The sequence below is a fragment of the Schistocerca gregaria genome, chromosome 1 (assembly GCF_023897955.1).
Source record: "Schistocerca gregaria isolate iqSchGreg1 chromosome 1, iqSchGreg1.2, whole genome shotgun sequence".
NCBI classification, from domain to species: Eukaryota; Metazoa; Arthropoda; class Insecta; order Orthoptera; family Acrididae; genus Schistocerca; species Schistocerca gregaria.
The window spans coordinates 744,191,702-744,212,964 of record NC_064920.1 but is presented as its reverse complement, the minus strand read 5'-3'; the positions used below and the strand labels follow the sequence as shown (position 1 = coordinate 744,212,964).

General features: G+C 40.0%; 1 protein-coding gene across 1 annotated transcript in view; it reads left to right on the top strand.

Annotated features, from left to right (window-relative positions):
• The window catches only part of LOC126267564 (methyl farnesoate epoxidase-like), a 137,292-nt gene that overhangs the window by 102,172 nt on the left and 13,857 nt on the right, over positions 1-21,263 (top strand). The window contains exon 8 of the mRNA XM_049972870.1: positions 4,745-4,886. Within this exon, the coding sequence (XP_049828827.1) occupies positions 4,745-4,886 (142 nt within the window). The remainder of the gene's footprint in view (positions 1-4,744; positions 4,887-21,263) is intronic.

Here is a 21,263-nt window from a genome sequence, read left to right as displayed (position 1 = left end):
ACACCTGTAGATAAGTGTCTAGTTTTAGCTTAATCCAGATAAAGGATGGTGGCTTGGACTGACCTGAATTTTCAATGGTGAGTGTTTCCTGCAGAAGGCTATTATTTCCTAATACCCTTTGGACAACAAACTTCTGAACATGTCAGTAGGCAGCAGCACTTTACAGTAGTACTATGAACGTTAACAGGGAATGGCCAACTGCAATGCCTACTTGCTGCTCTGGAGGCTAATTCGCCCAAGGGCCTGCATGTTAAAATAATTTTATGGAGCAGGTGGGAGTAGGCAAATTAAAGGAGTCAGTTGGAAGTGCTAGTGGAGGAAATTTGGAGCCCTCCGAGGTAGGGGGTGGTGTGATTGTGTGTGTGTGTTGGAAGTCTGTAGTCAGGGATCAGTAAAGTTCTCTCAGTGTGGAAAGTTTAGAAAGTGTAGACAGATGGTTCAAGAAAAAGCCCTCTAACAGAGTTCTGTGCATCTAGCTATCTGGTGGGTTACCTATTGAATGATATGGATCTGACTTTCCAAAATTCTTATTAGCTTGTACCCCAACATGATAGGTACAATAAGCTGTAACATCACATTCAGAAAAGTCCCAAGACCAAGAAGATTACTTACACCACTATGTCCCCTAACTACAGCTACTGTATACCAATCATTTAAGGTATGTAGTTCTTGTATATGTCCATGCTCTCTTTGACTTTAGACTGTTTTCTTGTGTTGTTTACAGAAAAATTGTAGATATCAGTTGGTGACAGTTTAGCAACTGATTGTAGTGTCTGTTGCACAATCCAGCGGTCAGAAGTGGGAGCTTTTGGAAAGTAGTCAGAGTGCTGCAGGGCATTAGTTAGTGGTGCAGCAGAAGCAATTATTTTAACCCCATCTTTTTTGTCAAGGCAAGGCAGGTAACCCTTATTTAGCTGGACAGCACATGTGTGACAGTACACAGAAATTATTCATGCCTGTCAACTGGAACTTCACCAGGTGATATGGAAGCTCCAAGATCACAGAAAGCAGGAACATTTTGAACACACTGAACAAGTGTGGTAATAAACAGACAGCTCTACTTCACACCTTTCTTAATTTTAGTTTCCTTGCAATATCACGGGCACTTGCATAGCTTCCACCTTTCCATTCCAGTTTTAAAAAATCCAATTTTCTGTGTTGAATGCATTTTGTACATAAATATAAGTTAGAAACTCAGAGAGTTCACTTTCATTACTCTTTCTGTGTCATCTGTAATGTTAAAACTGGTTGCCTAGTTGCCTTCATCAGCATACTATACTCATGGCTTGCATTAGCATATGCACAACAACAATAATAATTATTATTATTATTATCATTTTGTTTTAATTTTAAAAAAAAGAAAAACCACCCAAGAACACTGTTTGCTTTGCTGGGCATGCCACTTCTTAACTCCCTCTCACTGAGCCTAGCTTGTGTTTAAGCAAGCTCTGTGGCTTGCACTTGTTACCATCTGTGTGATTCATTAGAATGAATAAAAATGGAAGTTCCTGGATGCAGCAACATGTAAAAGGTAACCACTCACCTATAGTGGATCAAGTGGATTGATGGGTGGTGCACAGAAACACACAACAGAGGACAGTATTCACACTAGCTTTCAAGCACTAACTCTTTCTCTAGCAGAAGTATATACATTCACACACACAACTACACAGGCACCCAAACACACACTCAGTGGCCATGGTGAGACTGGTTATCAATACTCTATTACTGAAAGCAGTTGCCTGAGCTGATGGAAGTGGGAGGGGCAGTGAAAGACACAAGTAGGGGGTAGTGGGAAAGAGACAAGTCTTCAGTGCCCTCACACACATTCAAGGGAGCGAATGTGTGCAGACCTAATAAAACTGAAGCACACATGCAAAGAAAGCAGGAAAAGAAGGAAAATGCTATGTAAGAAAGTAAAACGTAAGGAAAGGGAAAACGAAGCAACAAGAATTCCACAGTAAATTGTCAAGAGTGGTGGGAGAAGGCAGTGCATCATCTGCATGGAGAAGGAGTGGTTTGGACAGAAGAGTGAAGGGAAAAGATAAGGGGGAGTGATGGGAACAAATTAGTGGAGGTTGGGGCCAGGGGCATTGCAGGAGTGCAGGATATATTGGATGTTGGAAAGACTGTTCCCATATGAATAGTTTATAAAAAGTTGTGTTCTAAGGAGGTATCCAAATGGCCTGCAAAGTGAAGCAGCTGTTGACATCATTCGTGTTTTGGTGTGGAGCATATTTAGCAACTGGATGGTCAGGCTTGTGATCAGCCAGAGTTTGGTGATGGCTATTCATGTGAGTAGACAGCTGGTTATTTGTCATTCCCACTTAGAATGGGGTACAGTAATTGCAGCATAGCTCACACATAACATGTCTGCTTTCTCATGTGGCCTTGCCTTTCATTGAGTAGGAAATGCCTGTGACTGACTGTGGTTGAAAGTGTTGGGCAGGTGTATGGGACAGATCTTGCACCAGGGCTGACCACAAGGGAATGACCCACAGGGTGCAATATTGGAAATAGGATTGGAATAGGGATGAGCATAGGCAACCATACACTGAGTGGGTGGCAGAACACTATTTTGGGAGATGTGGATACGATTTTGAGTAGGATATCCCTCATTTCGGGGCAAGAGAGAGTCAGAGTGTTGGTGGAGGATGTGGTTGAGCTTTTTAATGTCAGGATGGCGCTGGGTGATCAGAGGAGTGGCTGGTTAACAGGTTTACTAGTATCACAGGAGCAGACTGGGTGATTTGTTTTTGGATGGGGTATTGTCTGTAAGTAAAGGCTCTGGTAAGGTTATCAGTTAATTTTGATAACTGCCTTCCACTGAAGATGCAGTATCTGTGGATGGAAAGGCTGTAAGGAAGAGGCTTTTTGATGTGGGATGAATGACAGCTGTCAAAGTGGAGGTACTGTCAGTGATTGGTGCACTTGATGTGGACACATGTATTTATGGAGCCATCCGAGAGGTGGAGATCAACATCTCGGAGAATTCAATAGATTTATATAACAGTCTGCACCAACTGTCAGATATGTCCACCTAAAAGTCTTGCTGGAAGAATCTTAACCCAGAAATATAGTACGACCTCCAATGTCTGCTAAAATATGTGGGCCAATCAAAATACTTCACTTATGAATTTGAGTCTCCTTCTTCAACATCACAGGTTTTAATGAACATAAACAAAATTCAAATAAACCACAGAAAGATTGAGTCTGGAACTAAACAAAAACAGAGACTTCTAGAACTGCCTATCTCTTGACAATTAAAGTACTCAAGAGATTTACTGAATAACTCAAATGTTAGTGCTGGAGAACACTGCAACTTTGTCAGCCTGGGGAAGCAATCTAACATGAACCACTCCCTCTGTCTAAGTATGTGCTGTTGGTTCAAACACACAGCAGGCACAACATGTAGTTGCATAAAGACCACACTATGTTAGGGAAATAGACAGGTCCATGTGGAAGCCGAATGTCAACATCTAAGAATAACAGAGGGGGGGAAAAAAAAAAAAAAAAAAAAAAAAAAGAGAGAGAGAGAGAGAGAGAGAGAGAGAGGGGGGGGGGGGGGGGGGAGAGGCAGACAGACAGACAGAAAAAAAAACAAGTAGACCAAGGTCATCATAAATAAGTCCACTGTAAAGCATGTAGTACATGTCAGTGAGCTTAGACAAATTATGCTAAAATGATCTGGTTTGTTGGAGTCTTTACAGCTGCTGGTGTTGTTAACCATAATGAGTTTGTGCCAGTGAATGTATCACTCTGTAATGTGCCTGGTGACCTCACGTGATACATAATTACATCAACTGATCCATTGATATATCCACTGGCATTACAAGACCATTTCTTTCTTTTTGTTTCACCCTCTCTTTGCATACTCACCTAGTTCTTAGTATCAATAAATGCAATCATCCAGGTGCCCCACTCCAATTGGCTGCCATGTTTCAATGGAGAAGATTTCTGCTGTAGTGGACAACCAGTACCAACCCACTACCTGCAATGTATCTTTACACACCAACAATAATAACTATAGCAACCTACACCAACAACCTCTTCCAGGCTTCCCCCTCTCATGATTACCCCATAGATCTAAACATAAACAAAGCTTCCTCATTCACTGTGATTTTTCTGGCAATATTTTATAAATGTGCATGTCTTTAAAAAAGAACTAGCACATTAAAACTGTTACAGAATTTTAACTGCAAATTAATATAACTACATGTTTCATCTTATATAACTGTATATGAATTCACTCACCATTTTAATCATTACACTTCTTAACATTATTCACAACTTTTGTTCTTCTAAATTCTGTACTAAAATGAACAATACTTCAGTGCCAAAGGAAAAATAAATGCACTGAAAATTACATTCATTAGTATGTGGAAGGTAGTGAAGATATGTAACTTTGTATATAGAGCTTCTTTTTCTTATAAGATACTGATAAGCATTGTAAGAGTGAACACGTTTCATATTTTCCCTTCAGAAATGTCATGTAAATACTACATTCAGTGCATGGGCAGAATGATTTTTCAGTTTTTATTCATTGTTTACTATTCAGATTACTCTATATTTATGCTTCAGGAAAAATAATAATCATTTTTTTATTCTTGTGTTTGTGTGTGTGTGTGTGTGTGTGTGTGTGTGTGTGAGAGAGAGAGAGAGAGAGAGAGAGAGAGAGAGAGAGAGAGAGACTTGACACAGGAAATGTATTTTGAAATCAAGTAATATGTCCTGTATGTTTCAGGGAACAACAATTCTAGTTAGCATATGGAGTGTACACATGGATAAACAACACTGGGGAGATCCAGAAAACTTCAGACCAGACAGATTCATTGGAAAAGATGGAAAAATAAAACATGATACCTGGTTTCTTCCTTTTGGATTAGGTATGAGGAAAAATATTAAACTACTTGTTGAAGTACTTTGAAGGCAGTTTGTTTATTGCCATATGTGGTTTGCTTCTTTTATTTGATGATGCTTCACAACTTTAAATAAAACTAGTTTGTAGCTTTTATTCATTATAGTTTTCCAGTTTTATTTATGATATTTTGCTTACATTAAATAGCTTTGCACATTCTGCAGAATTTTATGAAATGTGACCCATTTATTCCTTGTATCTGTACATCAATGGGCAAAGGGCATTTTTAATGGAAGGAATGGATGTCAGTGTTGCTTCCTGTTTCTGTAATGGAAGGCTGCTTAACCTCACATTTAAGCTTATACAGGCTGCTTTTGATAAATGGAGACAAACTGGAAGAAATTATCCCTGAGAGGATGAGGAGCAGAAAACGTCATATGGACATTTGACCAAAAATGTGTTACAAGGAAAGTACATGCACTACAAAGGTGGAGATCAAAGATATTTGGTAGTGGCTCTGGTATCAGGACCAGACATGTGGTCCAATAGTGTGAGGTAAGCCAGGCAACCATGTGGAACATTCACCACAAAAACTGCCACTATCAGGGACTTACCTCCATGGCAACAATTTTGTCACTGGTTTGTCACATAGGCCACTACAGTGCTGGCATTTCTGTCATCCATTCTATTCACAGATGAGGCTATCTTTATGAAGGACAGCATTGTGAACCTTCACAACAACCACCTGTGTGCATCAGAGAATACCCACAGTGTAATGGTGGTGAACCATCAATACTGGCACAGCTTCAATGTGTGGGTGGGGATTGTTAACAGCCATCTTGTGGGCCCATTCGTCCTTCCACAAAGCCTTCCCAGCAAGGGCATATCTGCACTTCCTGTTGGCGAGTCTGCCTCCCTCACTAGAAGACATGCTTGTGGTGGCACAAAAGGTAATGTGGCTACTAATTATGGTGCTTCAGCTAGCTGTCCTCTGGAATGTGGACTTAAAACACTAGTAAAGACAAACGTTACCACTTGCATCGTGTGCTCATATGTGTGCTATCAATCAATGAAATACACACTGTCAAAGACATTTTATCCCTACCTTCAAGTGGATGTACCTCCCTTTGAACACATTTTCAGCCATATGTCCATATGACCTTTTTCTCCTTATCCTTTCAGGGATTTTTCCTACAGTTTTTCCTCATTTAGCAGAATCAACCTGCATAAGCATTAACACACAGTAACAATAAAAACTGGCAATTCTGATTACTGCTTGAAAGGTTTCTCATTTTGGGACATTAAATTCTTACCTCTCTTCCTTTCTTTCCAAATGACTAATGCAATTTAAGAGGTTGAATTTTGCCTTTTTCTTCTTTGATTTTGTTCTAACTTGGAACACAAAGAAACACACCATAAAGGAGATACAATTAATTGGGTCACAAAGTGACAAAAGAAGAAAACAGTGTAGATAAAGTCACAGAGTGGAAACAATAACAATACAGTGAAGGTTGTTAAATGTCCTAAAAATATTAACAACTGAAGGCATGGAGGCCTGTGCTTTTCCTTGTAAAGATCTTATCCCGATCAGGCACATTGGTGTAATGCATTGCATGCATGGTGGGCCAGGTTATGGCAGTCAGTGACTGTGCTGCCCCTGGCAGCCACCTTATGTAGTTACAGGCATGTCACTTTAATGTCAGTGAGAACTACATTTGCCGTAGTGGCTCGGCTTATGCCCACTGTGGGTGGCAGGTGTAATAACCAGAGGGTTATTACAAAAAGATCAGGCATCACGATCCAGTGACTAGAGAGGCATCCATGGCATCTGTCCAGATGAAGACAAAGCAGGTCCTCCTGGTCGAATGAGGGGTCAAGGCTCATGGTGAGCCAGGACTAGGCATCTATTTTCGCATGTTGGGGATGAAAATGGGTCTCAGAATTGTACAGAACAAAGCCCAACACTGAAGATGATGAGTGACTTTGTCTGGTAAGGACACGGAGAGGCTGAACAAGAAAACCAAGAGTTTATAATTTACAACTAAATGACATTTTTCACTACAATAAAACACATGAATTTTTTTAAGCTGTAGACAATAGCAAGAGTTTTTTTTCTAACTCAGAATAATGTTGCTGAGCTGAGTTGAGTGTTTCTGAGTCAGAGGCAGTAGGCTCTTTGGAGCTATCTGATTGGCGATGAGCCAGGACTACTCTCACCTTGTACGCAGATGCATCCATAGCTAGGACCAGATGCTTGTCAGGTTGACATGTTCCAAAACACGGAGCAGAGTGAAGATGATACTTAAGCAGACCAAATAAAAGGAGAACATTTCTGGAACAACAGGAGCAAGGTGTGGGCGGTAAAAGTAAGTCTGGAAACAAATTTGTGATAGTATGCCGCTTAGCCGAGTTCCCTTAGATTATACAGATAAGGCAAAGCAATAACGGCAGTCACATATTGCTTCATGGGACATATGCCTCAGTGAGATTGCATTTGAGGTGCACAACCTGTAGAACAGTAAACAAAGAATGGAATTCATGTAGTTGATCCTCCGTGGTAGCACCTGCCACAGTGATATAATCAAGATAGTTAATGTAATGAAGGACAACAGTCATAACCTGTTCTAAAAAAATGTTGAAAGATGGCAGCACCAGTGACCCTAAACATTAGCTGTTGATACTGATAGTGGCTGAAAGGCATATGAACTGCAAGCAACTACTTTGATGCCTCATTCGTTGGTCTGGCTTTGGCCAAGTTCATATTTGGAAAGAATTCAACCCCAGCCAACTCTGCATACAACTGCTCCAGGCATAACTGTGCATAAATAGTGACCTTGAAGTTGCCACAGAGCCAAAGCTGACTTCATGGCTTTTTACAACCACTAATGGTGTAGGCCATTCGCTTGAAGAAATTAGTGTAATCCCAACCAATGTCAAGCAATCAAGCTCCGTCTTAACATGGTTGTATAAAGCTACTGGCAGTGGCTGTACCCAAGAAAAGAAAGGGCAGGTGGAGGGTCTGAGAGTGTTGTGTGCAAGGAAATTATTTGCACAACCTAATCCTGGGGGAAACAGATCCAAAAACTAAGAACACAAAGAATCCAATTCATGATAAAGCACTTGATCTGACATCAGATGCACAGCATCCATAACAGAAAAACCAAAAGCAGCAAAGGCTTCTAACACAAAAAGAATTTTGGCACCCATGTCGTTAACCACCAAGCACATAATGGAACAGACAACTGATTTGTAAAGTGTGTGGGCCATGAGCTGCTGACAATAGAGATCTGCTATTTGTTGTAGCTTGCCAATCGATGCTTGACTGTGCCAGTGGCAGGTAGACCCTGCAAAAGCCTGGTGTATGTATGTGAGTTCAGCAGGGACATGGCAGCCCCTTGTCAACTTGTAGAATCAATGACTGATCCATCACTTGTGCTTCAATGAAAAGTTTATTCTAGCCTAGAGGTACAGAAAACACAATGACAAAAGAGTGTGAATATTGATATTTATTGATTCTTGCAATGACTCCTGGGAGAGGCAGAGACTGACATATTACTGCTATGTGATCTTTTTACATCTATGGCAAGAAGCCCACTTCTTGGGGCAGGCTGCCCGCTGATGCTGTACAAAACAACAGAGGCATGAAGGAAGTGGTGTTCACTGTTCCTGCTGCTGGCAACATGTTTGTCTGAGTCAACCCAGTTGGTTTGTTTGTACTGTGGTGACCAACTCTTCCCACAGCATGCTAGACTCCATGCACTGGGGCTGCAAGTTCTTAACAACATGGGCCCATGGTGTGGAAGACCTGAAACAACTGTGCAGTATTCCTCCAGTGTGAGGTCCTCAAACTGAAGGGCCTGCTGATGCACCTAAATATCACAGCTCTGACCAAGGTGTCCACGAGAAACCCCCGAGACTTAGCCGTGATGAATTATGATTGAGGTTGTCATGCAAGCTCAATACGATTGTTGTGGCTGTTTCTGAAATTGGTAGAATTCAACATGCACAGTATGGCCACATGTGTACAATTACACTGATAGGGGAAAGTAAACTAGACATATCTTGAAAAGAAAGTGATTCTGGTTCTTGGAGAGGAACTAACTGGTGCAATAAGTGATACATACAAGATTGTATCCATAATAAGAGAAGAGCTTGACAGACTTTCTCGTTGATCACTCAGAACAGCACAAATGTTGGCAAAGCCGCTTCTTTGAAGCATCCACAGATTGATCATCGGGGGGAGATTGGGAGGGAGGGGGGGGGGGGTTCCTTGCACCTGGGTTAATATAGCTATCAACCATTACAACTTAGCCATATGCACCTACTGATGTTGAAGAAGTGACTTGAGTAAAGCTTCCATGGAAAAGCCAAATAGTTGAAAACCACAGAAGCCAAAACACATGAAAAGTTCACCCTCACTCATTGCCACTTGGATTCTAGCTAGAAATGCATGAAGCACATGGCCATAAAAGAGGTACAGTCTGTTGGGTAGCTGAGTAAATACACAGGGAGTTATATCAACAACAATATAGTGAAGGTAGTTACACCTCTTGAAAACATTAACAACTGAGTGCACAAAGGCCTGTGGCTGTCCATCAGATGTCACTGGTGTAGTGCTGCATGCACATGGTAGACCAGATGACAGTGGTCAGTGGGAGTGCAGATTGAATGCTGGCATCCACTATGCTTGCTATACCAATTGCACGGCATTGCTACATTTTTCTACTATTTTCTTTTGTTCCCTAAATGTGGAATTTAATTTTCTTCTTGCTTATTCCATGAGAATTACTATGCTGGAGAAGCCGCTATGTATATTCTAGACAAGCATTATGAGTTTTCTCGGGTTATCAGCCAAGTCAAGGCAGCATTCTGCAGCAATGTTTCAATAAGTTTTCTACATGTTATCTTCAGGTGAAGATGACAGGTCTGAAGATAACACCTTGGAAAGTTGTTGAAACATTGCTGCAGAATCATGCCTTGACTCAGCTGATAACCCCAGAAGACTTCATCACTGAGATTCACCGAAAAAGTCTAAATTTGTGTGAAGCATTATGAGTCACTAATACTTTTTTCCTTGTTAAAGTTCTGTGAATATTACATTATATTACATGAATAATATACATGGAAGAATCCTGGAGATACTAAAAGGTATCAGATAGATTATATAATGGTAAGACAGAGATTTAGGAATCAGGTTTTAAATTGTTAGACATTTCCAGGGGCAGGTGTGGACTCTGACCACAATCTATTGGTTATGACCTGTAGGTTAAAACTGAAGAAACTGCAAAAAGGTGGGAATTTAAGGACATGGGATCTGGATAAGCTGAAAGAACCAGAGGTTGTACAGAGTTTCAAGGAGAGCATAAGGGAACAATTGGCAGCAATGGGGGAAAGAAACACAGTTGAAGAAGAATGGGTAGCTCTGAGGGATGAAGTAGTGAAGGCAGCAGAGGATAAAGTAGGTAAAAAGACGAGGGTTGCTAGAAATCCTTGGGTAACAGAAGAAATATTGAATTTAATTGATGAAAGGAGAAAATATAAAAATGCAGTAAATGAAGCAGGCAAAAAGGAATACAAACATCTCAAAAATGAGATCGACAGGAAGTGCAAAATGGCTAAGCAGGGATGGCTAGAGGACAAATGTAAGGATGTAGAAGCTTATCTCACTAGGGGTAAGATACATACTGCCTACAGGAAAATTAAAGAGACATTTGGAGAGAAGAGAACCACGTGTATGAATATCAAGAGCTCAGATGGCAATCCAGTTCTAAGCAAAGAAGGGAAGGCAGAAAGGTGGAAGGAGTATATAGAAGGTTTATACAAGGGCGATGTACTTGAGGACAATATTATGGAAATGGAAGCGGATGTAGATGAAGACGAAATGGGAGGTAAGATACTGCATGAAGAGTTTGACAGAGCACTGAAAGACCTGAGTCGAAACAAGGCCCCCGGAGTAGACAACATTCCATTACAATTTGTATAGAAACCAGTTGGCAGTTATAAGAGTCGAGGGACATGAAAGGGAAGCAGTGGTTGGGAAAGGAGTGAGACAGGGTTGTAGCCTCTCCCCGATGTTATTCAATCTGTATATTGAGCAAGCAGTAAAGGAAACAAAAGAAAAATTTGGAGTAGGTATTAAAATTCATGGAGAAGAAATAAAAACTTTGAGGTTTGCCGATGACATTGTGATTCTGTCAGAGACGGCAAAGGACTTGGAAGAGCAGTTGAACGGAATGGACAGTGTCTTGAAAGGAGGATATAAGATGAACATCAACAAAAGCAAAACGAGGATAATGGAATGTAGTCAAATTAAATTGGGTGATGCTGAGGGAATTAGATTAGGTAATGAGACACTTAAAGTAGTAAAGGAGTTTTGCTATTTAGGAAGTAAAATAACTGATGATGGTCGAAGTAGAGAGGATATAAAATGTAGACTGGCAATGGCAAGGAAAGCGTTTCTCAAGAAGAGAAATTTGTTAACATCGAATATAGTTTTATGTATCAGGAAGCCGTTTATGAAGGTATTTGTTTGGAGTGTAGCCATGTATGGAAGTGAAACATGGACGATAACTAGTTTGGACAAGAAGAGAATAGAAGCTTTCGAAATGTGGTGCTACAGGAGAATGCTGAAGATTAGATGGGTAGATCACGTAACTAATGAGGAGGTATTGAATAGGATTGGGGAGAAGAGAAGTTTGTGGCACAACTTGACTAGAAGAAGGGATCGGTTGGTAGGACATGTTTTGAGGCATCAAGGGATCACAAATTTAGCATTGGAGGGCAGCGTGGAGGGTAAAAATTGTAGAGGGAGACCAAGAGATGAATACACTAAGCAGATTCAGAAGGATGTAGGTTGCAGTAGGTACTGGGAGATGAAGCAGATTGCACAGGATAGAGTAGCATGGAGAGCTGCATCAAACCAGTCTCAGGACTGAAGACAACAACAACAACAACAACAACATGAATAATATTCCATGGATCCAAAGGAAGTTAACACTCTGGGATACAGAAAAATATCAGTGATGTATATTATATTGAAATGAAACACAAAATAAAAATTTAACTATGTTCAGCATTACAGTATTACAGTGCTAATTCTAAGTATACTCTAATATTACTACTTAATTCCAAGTTCCTGTGATGACACACTTCAATTGAATACAAGAGGTTGCCCAACAGAAAACTAATTTCCACTGAAACTGTACTATTTACATGACCTATATTCTGACACATTGTTGTATACATATGTACCCATGAATTAAACTCATTTTTGTACTTAAGTTAAAGTGTTGCACTCTTTGTAGAGACAGACGTATGTCAGAAGGACCACATGCTGGTGACCATCTCCCTGGAGGAGGAAACAGTGTGTTTTATACAGAGCCACATTAGCATTCTGCATCAGTAGTTGAGAAGCTTGTCTTCCCTCACATATAGTCACCTGTGCCCTCAATGATGGGTGACACTGCTCATACAGGGGATTTAAACATTTGTCACTGTAGGTATTGCACAGGACTATCGACTGCTGCATTCAACATTTAGTTGCCCCATATTACTGCCTTACTTGAGTAACCAATAGGATATCACCTCCTTCCTAGATTTTGTAATTAAAGAAGAGTGTCCTGGATGGACTGAACCAGCTTTTCTTTTGTGTACATGCACTAGACTACTTTAATGCCCACCTTAAAAATTCCCTATTCGTTTGGCATGTGACTCAATTTACTAACAGGTCAAACTGTTAGGCAGCCAAGGTAGGCCTCTTCTGCATTAACTCACTCATAAAAAGAGATATGTAATTGCTGGCATAATATTTTCTGTAAAGACAATTTATAAATGAGATCTGGGGCAATCTCCATATTGTATTGCAGAAAAGTGAAAAATGACTGAGCTTTTTGAGCATCCGGCGTATGAGTTAAGTCTATGTCTGAGCGAGAACTATAATCAATGCCAGAAGTGGATCTTTGATGGCTTTGTGTCATGTAGGTGATTTACTAAAACTGTCCACATGCTGGGTTAAGCAATCAGATGGAATGACTGGGGATCAGACTTGAACCTATAGATTTGGTGAACCATGAGGCTCACCACTAGAGGAACAGTGTTGGTTTAAAAGCCTCTGCACAGAGGCTGGCAATGGGACTGTACAGAACTGTTGTGTGTGTAACACCCTCATGATCAGTACTTCAAAGATCTCTAGACATTTGGTTCATGATGATTCATGTAACTGACACTCATAAAAGAGCCAAGATAAACCACTTTATAAAAAACTCTTTGAGGCATGTGACTAAGGCAATTTATGACATTCACGTTAAAAATTGTGTAACTCATGACCCTTTTGGTGGACTGTAAATGTGCCTCATATTGTGGAAATGTATGAATACAGTTTTGTAAGATTAAGCTAGTGCAGATGAAAAGCAAAACATAATGAAATTGTCCATGGATATGAATTCAGTAAGCCAAAGATGCTGTTAATTGCAATAGCTGTGCTGATCACAATGGTTTAGGGATAGTGGCTTTGAAAACCAATCCAGCAACTAAGAATTATGTAGCATGGGGATGCAGTCTTTATCGAGTTTTAAATCTGTATATCAAAGAAGTAATGAAGAAGTTAAAACAAAAATTCAGAAGTGGGACTAAAACTAAATGTGAAAGGATGTCAATGATAAGATTAATGATGACACTGACAGCATCTGAGAAATGAGCAAGAATTGCTGGACTCACTGAATGGAATGAATATTATACTGAAGTACTAGGAGAGCAGCAGAAACAAGATTAGTAATAATAATAATAATAATAATAATAATAATATTTATTCAACATCGAATAATCAAATACAATCCCTAGAAATAATACAGTTTCAGGACATCATACAGATTATTCTTCTGAATACGTCAGTTTATAAATTACAAACTAAAGATTTGTTTGTATTAATAAATTTTACATTTTGATAGTAATCTTAACATGAAAATTGGCAACCATGTAGTACGCAAAGTGAAGAAATTCTATATTGGAAGTACAATAAAATGAAAGATGAAGCAAGAGGATGTAAGAAGCCAGGCTAGCACAGGAAAAGAGCTTTTTGACCAAAAGAAGTTGCTAGGATCAGATACAGACCTTAACTTGAAAAAGAAATTTTTGAGGATGTTTACTGAGAATGCTTTGTATGAAAGTGTTTAGTGGACTGTGGGAAAATCAGAAAAGAAAGGACTCAAAATATTTGAAATGTGGTGTTACAGAAAGATGTCAAAAATTAAGAGAATTTATAAGATAAATCAGGAGGAGTTCCACAGAATAAGAGAGGAAATGAATACTTGGAACTGTTGGAAACAACTACATTTTTCCTTTGCTGCCATCTTGTACAGTAGTTTGTTGGTTTTTCATGTTTGCTCTGTTTTGTAAGTATATCAGTGAATAAGTACAGGGTACGGGGTGTTCAAAGAGTCTCTCTACAGTGCAGTATGATTGTTAGCTGCACGTGCCGTATGCCACAGTGAATATACCAAAATGAAACTTACTGCAGTATCGTTGTGCACTTCTTGTTTCACTGAAAAAGATGGGACCCACAATCTGACGTCTAGAAATCGCAATCCAAACTTCTATTTTCACAGAATGAGGTGGTTCCTCATGAATACACAGTGGATTTGCAGTACTCCACAAATGAGAATTTTGTGAGTTCATGTATCCAGACAAATGAAATGATGCCTCATCAATGAAAAATGTTTCATTAAGAATATCCCTTCCAGTCTGTTGAACAAAATTTTTGAACCATTGACAATAATGCAGTTTCTGGCCATGATCAGTATTTTTCAGTTCTTGCATGACTGTCACTTTGTATGGGAAAAGTTCTAATTTTTTCCTTACAGCTGTGTGGGCCATTCCAACACTAACATCGATTTCCTGGGCAAGTTTTCTTACTGACTTGTTTGGATTCATGGACATTTTATCAGAAATATTGAGTAGTTTATCCTCAGACAAAATACTAGGATGACCACTTCTCGGTGCATCTGTCACTGAACTCGTACTTTGAAATTTGTTAATCAAATCTCGCAAAGTATCGCGAAGTGGGAGTGTTGTCTCCGGAAAAACTGAATTAGATGTTTGACGAACTGAAACTGTGTATTTACCACTAAAAGCACATGTTCTTTAGTGGTTAGCGTTTTTAACACTGACAAAAATGAAACAAATGAACAAAGGAGAAAACTCAAATGTTCACGTCAACACGTATCGCCACACAGCAAGGATACTACTGATGCTGGCTGAGATAAACGAAACAATGGAATGTTGGGAGAGTCCACTTGAAGGGAAGTAACCCACGCAGGTGAACAATCATACAGCACACGCGGCTAACAATCATATGGCACTGTGGAGATACTTTTTGAACACCCCGTAGTATGGCGTATGTGAATTTCATTCATCACAGTCATCTTTGCACTGTCTTAGAGTGCTTATCGGAGTCAATATCCAGTAGGTTGTGGACCCAAGAAGAGATCAGTGAAGTTTCAACATTGATAAAGTACCATTTATGCAAAAACTGATAAATTGATATTGCACGTATCTGTGTGAAATCAATTGTCATGATTTTTACTTGCAAATTTATCATATTTTGCATGTGTCCAATGTGGTGCTATCATATTTTTGTTAATAAACTTTTGAAATTTATTTGTTGAACTACCTGAACATATTTATGATGGCTTTTGCTGAACAATCAATGTTTAATTTTGAAAAGCTGACAGGCATGGCTATCTTCATCAACTGGAAGTATACAAAGGAAATGTACCTGAAACACAAGAGACTGTGAGAAACAACTGCTGGTGCTGATGAAAATCCAAAGAATGTACAGAAATCATTATCCAAAATATATTTCACTGTAAATTCATCAGCATGAAGCAATTACTGCTACAGAAGCATGGCAAAATTTACTATCAGCATTCATAGATAAGAGTTTATCTACTTACTTTGGGCTGCTACAACACTCAATGAATGCACAATTGGCTTCTGGGATGTATTTGTCAAAAATTATATCACTTTCTCAACAAATTCAGAACACTGGTAAGAAACTCAACGATGATTATATAGCTGTGATCATGCTAAGTGAACTTTCTGAAGATTTCCAGCCCTTGATTATAGCAACTGAGAATTTGGGCTTCAATTTAGTGAGTTAGTGGTTATTATAGAATCAATGAAACACAAATTGGCTTTGACAGATGAGATTATAGATTTGGCACTGGCAGCTTTTAAACAGAACAGTAAACACCAGAAGTTGAAAATTAACTGCAATATATGAAAACCCAAGTTGTTTAGATGTTATAAATATCAGAAAGTTAGTCATAAAGTGGGTGAGTGTAGAACTAAGAAGAAACCAAATTAATCTTCAGATTGTGGTCATACCACGAAAGCTGAAAATGAAAATGCATTAACGGTTCTAACTGCATCTTCACATGATGGAGGTGGCTGCTACATAGATTCCAGGGGTAAAAGAGACTCATTTAACAATTTCCAATTGGTCACAATTGCAAAAGTTACAGTAGCAAATAACTGCAATCTCGAGGCAACTGCAGGGGGTAACATTCATCTTGAAGTTACCTATGATGACAAAAATAAGCAGATAACCATTAACGATGTAGCCTGTGTTCCAGGCCTTAAATGTAACTTTCTGTCAGTTAGTCAAATGACAAGATATGTATTGTGCACAACCTTTTCCTAAACCATCACACAGAAGAACAGGAGCTCTACTTGGCATACTACACATTGATCCTTATGGCTCTATGGAAGGAGCACACTATTTCTTACTTTTACAGACAAAAAAGTCAGTTGATTATGGGCTAAACTCAGCAAAATAAGTCTCTGAAGCTTTCATTGGGTTTAAAGCATGGGTAGAAAATGAAATTGGTTGAAAAATTAAAATAGTTCGAACAGATAGTGGAAAAGAATTTGTTAATCAGCATATGAAGTCATTCTTAAAGGAGAATTAAATCTAATAAGAACCAACAGTTACTTACACACCAGGACAAAATGGAGTTGCAGAATGCCTGAACCAGTTTATCATTGAAAAGGCATGACTGATGTTGACAGACGCAGGACTATGCAATCATATTTTGGGCTGAACCCGTTAACAGTAGTGCTAGTGTCGTCTCAACTGCCATCTGCTTCACATCTGCTGTGCAGCAAGCTACATTAATTTAAGTCTTAACTGTGTTAATTTAAGTCTTAACTGGGTTTTTCTTACTTGTCACTTCTTTTTACGTGTGTTTTTGCTTTTAGGAAGCTTTAATTTTCGAGTACTAGTGATAGTGTTCCATAGATTTCGTGTTTGTTTTGAATACAGTCCAGAGCAGTCTAGTTAAAAGTTGTTTAACTCTCCACAGTCAGTTGTTGATTTCTTAGGATGGATAGGACATGTGACTGCTGTGTATGGACGCAGGAGGAGCTGGCCACTGTTTGCGAATGGCTGAACGTGTTGATGGCCGCGGTCAGCCGTCTTCAGGCTACTGCCTTGGAGTGTAACGGCAGTGGGGAGTCTGGTGCATTGCATGGTACATCCCAGGTGTTAACGTGTTTCACCCACAGTCGCTGCTGTGGAGACATCTTCGCCTGTGAGTGGACATGTGGCTGCTCCTTCAGCAAGGTCTGAGCAGGCACACAGGGGAGGGGGGTGGGGGGGGGGGGGTATTAGTGATTGGGAGCTCCAATGTTAGGTGGGTGATGGAGCCCCTTAGGCAAATAATTGAAAGGTCGGGAAAGAAGGCCAGTGTTCACTCTGTCTGCTTGCCGGGGGGTCTCATCTGAGATGTGGAGGTGGCCCTGCTGGCAGCTATAGAGAGCACTGGGTGCACCCAACTGCAGATTGTTGCTCAAGTCAGCACCAATGACTCCTGCAGTCTGGGTTCAGAGGTCATCCTCATTTCATACAGGCGGTTGGCCTCGCTCATGGGGTGTAATCTGAGCTAACTATTTATAGTATTGTTCCCAGAGCTGATCGTGGTCCTCTCGTTTGGAGCCAAGTGGAAGGCTTAAACCAGAGGCTCAGACAATTCTGCGGAGACGTGGGGTGCAAATTTCTCGACCTCCGCTATCAGGTGGAGAAATGTAGGGTCCCCCTGAATAGGTCAGGTGTGCACTACACCAGGGCTGGCCAGAAATACTGCACACGTGCAGTGCTCCTGCACATGTGCAACTTCTGGGTCACAGCATGCATGCCGCAGCCGTCAGCGTTCATGTAGTGCATGTTACTATGCACATATGTCTCTTTATCCACTTGATGGGATACTCTGTACCGGCACATTCTAGAGCTCTTTCGACAGCTTGGAAGCCAACCATGGGACGGTGTTTCACGTATTAAACATTTAAAATACTGTGACAGTCTACTCACTGAGACATCTACTTTTATGTTAACAGTTTAACACAGTAAGACAAGTAATACAGTTAACAACCATGGGTTTTTATCAAGGCAGCTTGACTGACGGCACATAAATATGCATAATGTTTTTTATGTAGTATTTAAAAAAGAGAGTACTTTGCGACTTCCAATGAACCTTATTCATGTTTTCAAATAACATTAAACCAATGCAAGGTCTCCTATAACTAATTCTTGGTGCCCTCAGTTACACCCACATAATTTCTGTCTCACTGACCTCTGAACAGAATGATAACCGCAGACCTCTCGATCACCTGTTATTTCAATACCATCTTTGCTATATCTTTCATCAGTTTCATCTGAAATCTGCATAATAACTGACAATTAGATGAATGTTTGTTTTATTGATGTCAGCTGAGCGTAGCTCTTCACACATTATAAAAACCCTAAATGTAAGTATACATTGGAACAACCGGTTTAATGACCAATTTTCCTGACAATAATGTAACTTGGAGCAGAATGAGGCAATAATGCACAGTTAGTAAACAATAATTTTTAATTATGAAAGGAATAAATCCACACACACTTATCACTGGTCATGAGAAATGATATAGTTAATATCGGGCACAAAAGCATGGCTCATTGACAAACGCAAACAGTTGCGAAGAGTTTCATCACTTATGCTTGATCGAAACTTTGATTTATTCATTTTAATCACCGAGAAAAATCTTTATTGATGTCAGCTGAGCGTAGCTCTTCACACATTATAAAAACCCTAATTCTTATTGTGAAAAATTTTCGTAGAATTCTTTTGTACTTCGCACTGCAAAGAACTTGTCCTTCAGTCTTTTATTGCACTGTAAGTCAATCAGTTCCATCTGTAGATCATTCGGAGCATCTTCAACTGACGACGAGAATGGTCGAGCAAAGAGGCAAATGACAGGAGACAAACTTGTAACATCTGCAAATCGTGCTCAAAATTGTTCCTTAATTTGTACAATTATTGACACGTATTCTGGAAATCTAGCACTTTCATGGACCAGTCCAAGAGTTGGGAAATGTGCAGTGCTTTCTGTCAACAGATGGCTCTCCCAAAGCGCAAGCCTCCTTTCAAAGGCATTTACTTTTTCCAACATGTCATAAATTAAATTATTTTCACCTTGCAAACTGATGTTCAGTCTGTTCATGTGAGACGTAATGTCCACCAGAAATGCAAGTTCTGATATCCAACAAAGGTCTTCCAACATAGGTTCACTTTTTCCCTTGTCATGTAAACATGTTACTATGACCAAACGTAAATCAAAAAATACTTTTAGCATTTTACCTCGACTGAGGCAGCGTACTTTGGTATAGTAAGGTATGTCACCGTACTCCGCTCCTAATTCCTTCAAGAACCGCCGAAACTGGTGATGCATAAGCCCATGTGTCTTCTGATAGTTTACAGTATGGACAACAGCTTGCATTACGTTTGCTAACGTTACTGATTTTGCACAAAACACTCTCGATGCAGAATGCAGTGAATTCCACATGTCTCGTCTGCGTGGCCTAGCTTTTTGCGCATCCATGCTATGAGTCCTCTCTGATGGCCTTGCATTGATGGTGCTCCATCTGTGGTCACTTAGACTAACCGATTCCACTCCATACCTACACCATCAATCGCTTGTTCGACCGCTTGGAGTAAGTCCGCACCTATAGTAGTCCCTTTCAAAGGTACTAAGCCCAAAACGTCCTCTGTTACACAAAGTGCGTTATAGACACCTCATATGTACATCACAACCTGGGCTGTATCTGTAAGATCTGTTTCTTCATAGAGTGCAACAGAGAAAGCAACATAGTCTTTAGCCTTATTTATTAGCTGACTGCGCACATTGCCGGCCATAGCACTGATACGTCTTGTCACTGTTTGTTTGGATTGACTGATTTATTGAAACTTGCAAACGTTTGTGGGACCCACAAGTTCTGCAGCATCAGTCAGACACCCTTTCACAAATTCCCCTTCTGAATAGGGTTTCCCAGATTGTGCAATTCTTAATGCGATTTGAAAACTTGCTCGCAGTGAAGATTTAGTGTGGTTGTCATTCTGGAAAACTGAAGACAGTACATTGTACAGACATAAATGTAACACAAGAAACTAAGAGTTCAAGAAGTCTCAGTTACTTTGACGTACAGTAAAATCGAGTTGATGTGCCTCATCCATTTTCTTAAGGACATTTAATTTTGCTTGCCGTTCTTCACTGTTGAGTACACTACATTCGTCTTTGTGATATGTATTTTAGTGTCTTTCATTTGAAAACATTTCGCTGGCCACCTATTATTCGGCGGCACAGCAAACACTGAGTTTTCACCAATGGCTACAAAAAAGAATTACAGTTCCCAGTCATTTTTAAACATAGATCTCACATCCTTTGCTTTTTCACAGTACCTGCCATTTCTCAGTACTTCTCTGTTAAGGTTACGGTCACCAGGGGTAAATGAGACTGGGTATGTTGTGCTCTTGCTTGTACCACATAAACAGGGAAGTGGAGCCGCCACATCTACATCTACATCTACATGACTACTCTGCAATTCACATTTAAGTGCTTGGCAGAGGGTTCATCGAACCACAATCATACTATCTCTCTATTATTCCACTCCCGAACAGCGAGCGGGAAAAACGAACACCTAAACCTTTCTGTTCGAGCTCTGATTTCTCTTATTTTATTTTGATGATCATTCCTAGCTATGTAGGTTGGGCTCAACAAAATATTTTCGCATTCGGTAGAGAAAGTTGGTGACTGAAATTTCGTAAAAAGGTCTCGCCGCGACGAAAAACGTCTATGCTGTAATGACTTCCATCCAACTCGTGTATCATATCTGCCACACTCTCTCCCCTATAACATGATAATACAAAACGAGCTGCCCATTTTTGCACCCTTTCGATGTCCTCCGTCAATACCACCTGGTAAGGATCCCACACCGCGCAGCAATATTCTAACAGAGGACGAACGAGTGTAGTGTAAGCTGTCTCTTTAGTGGACTTGTTGCATCTTCTCAGTGTCCTGCCAATGAAACGCAACC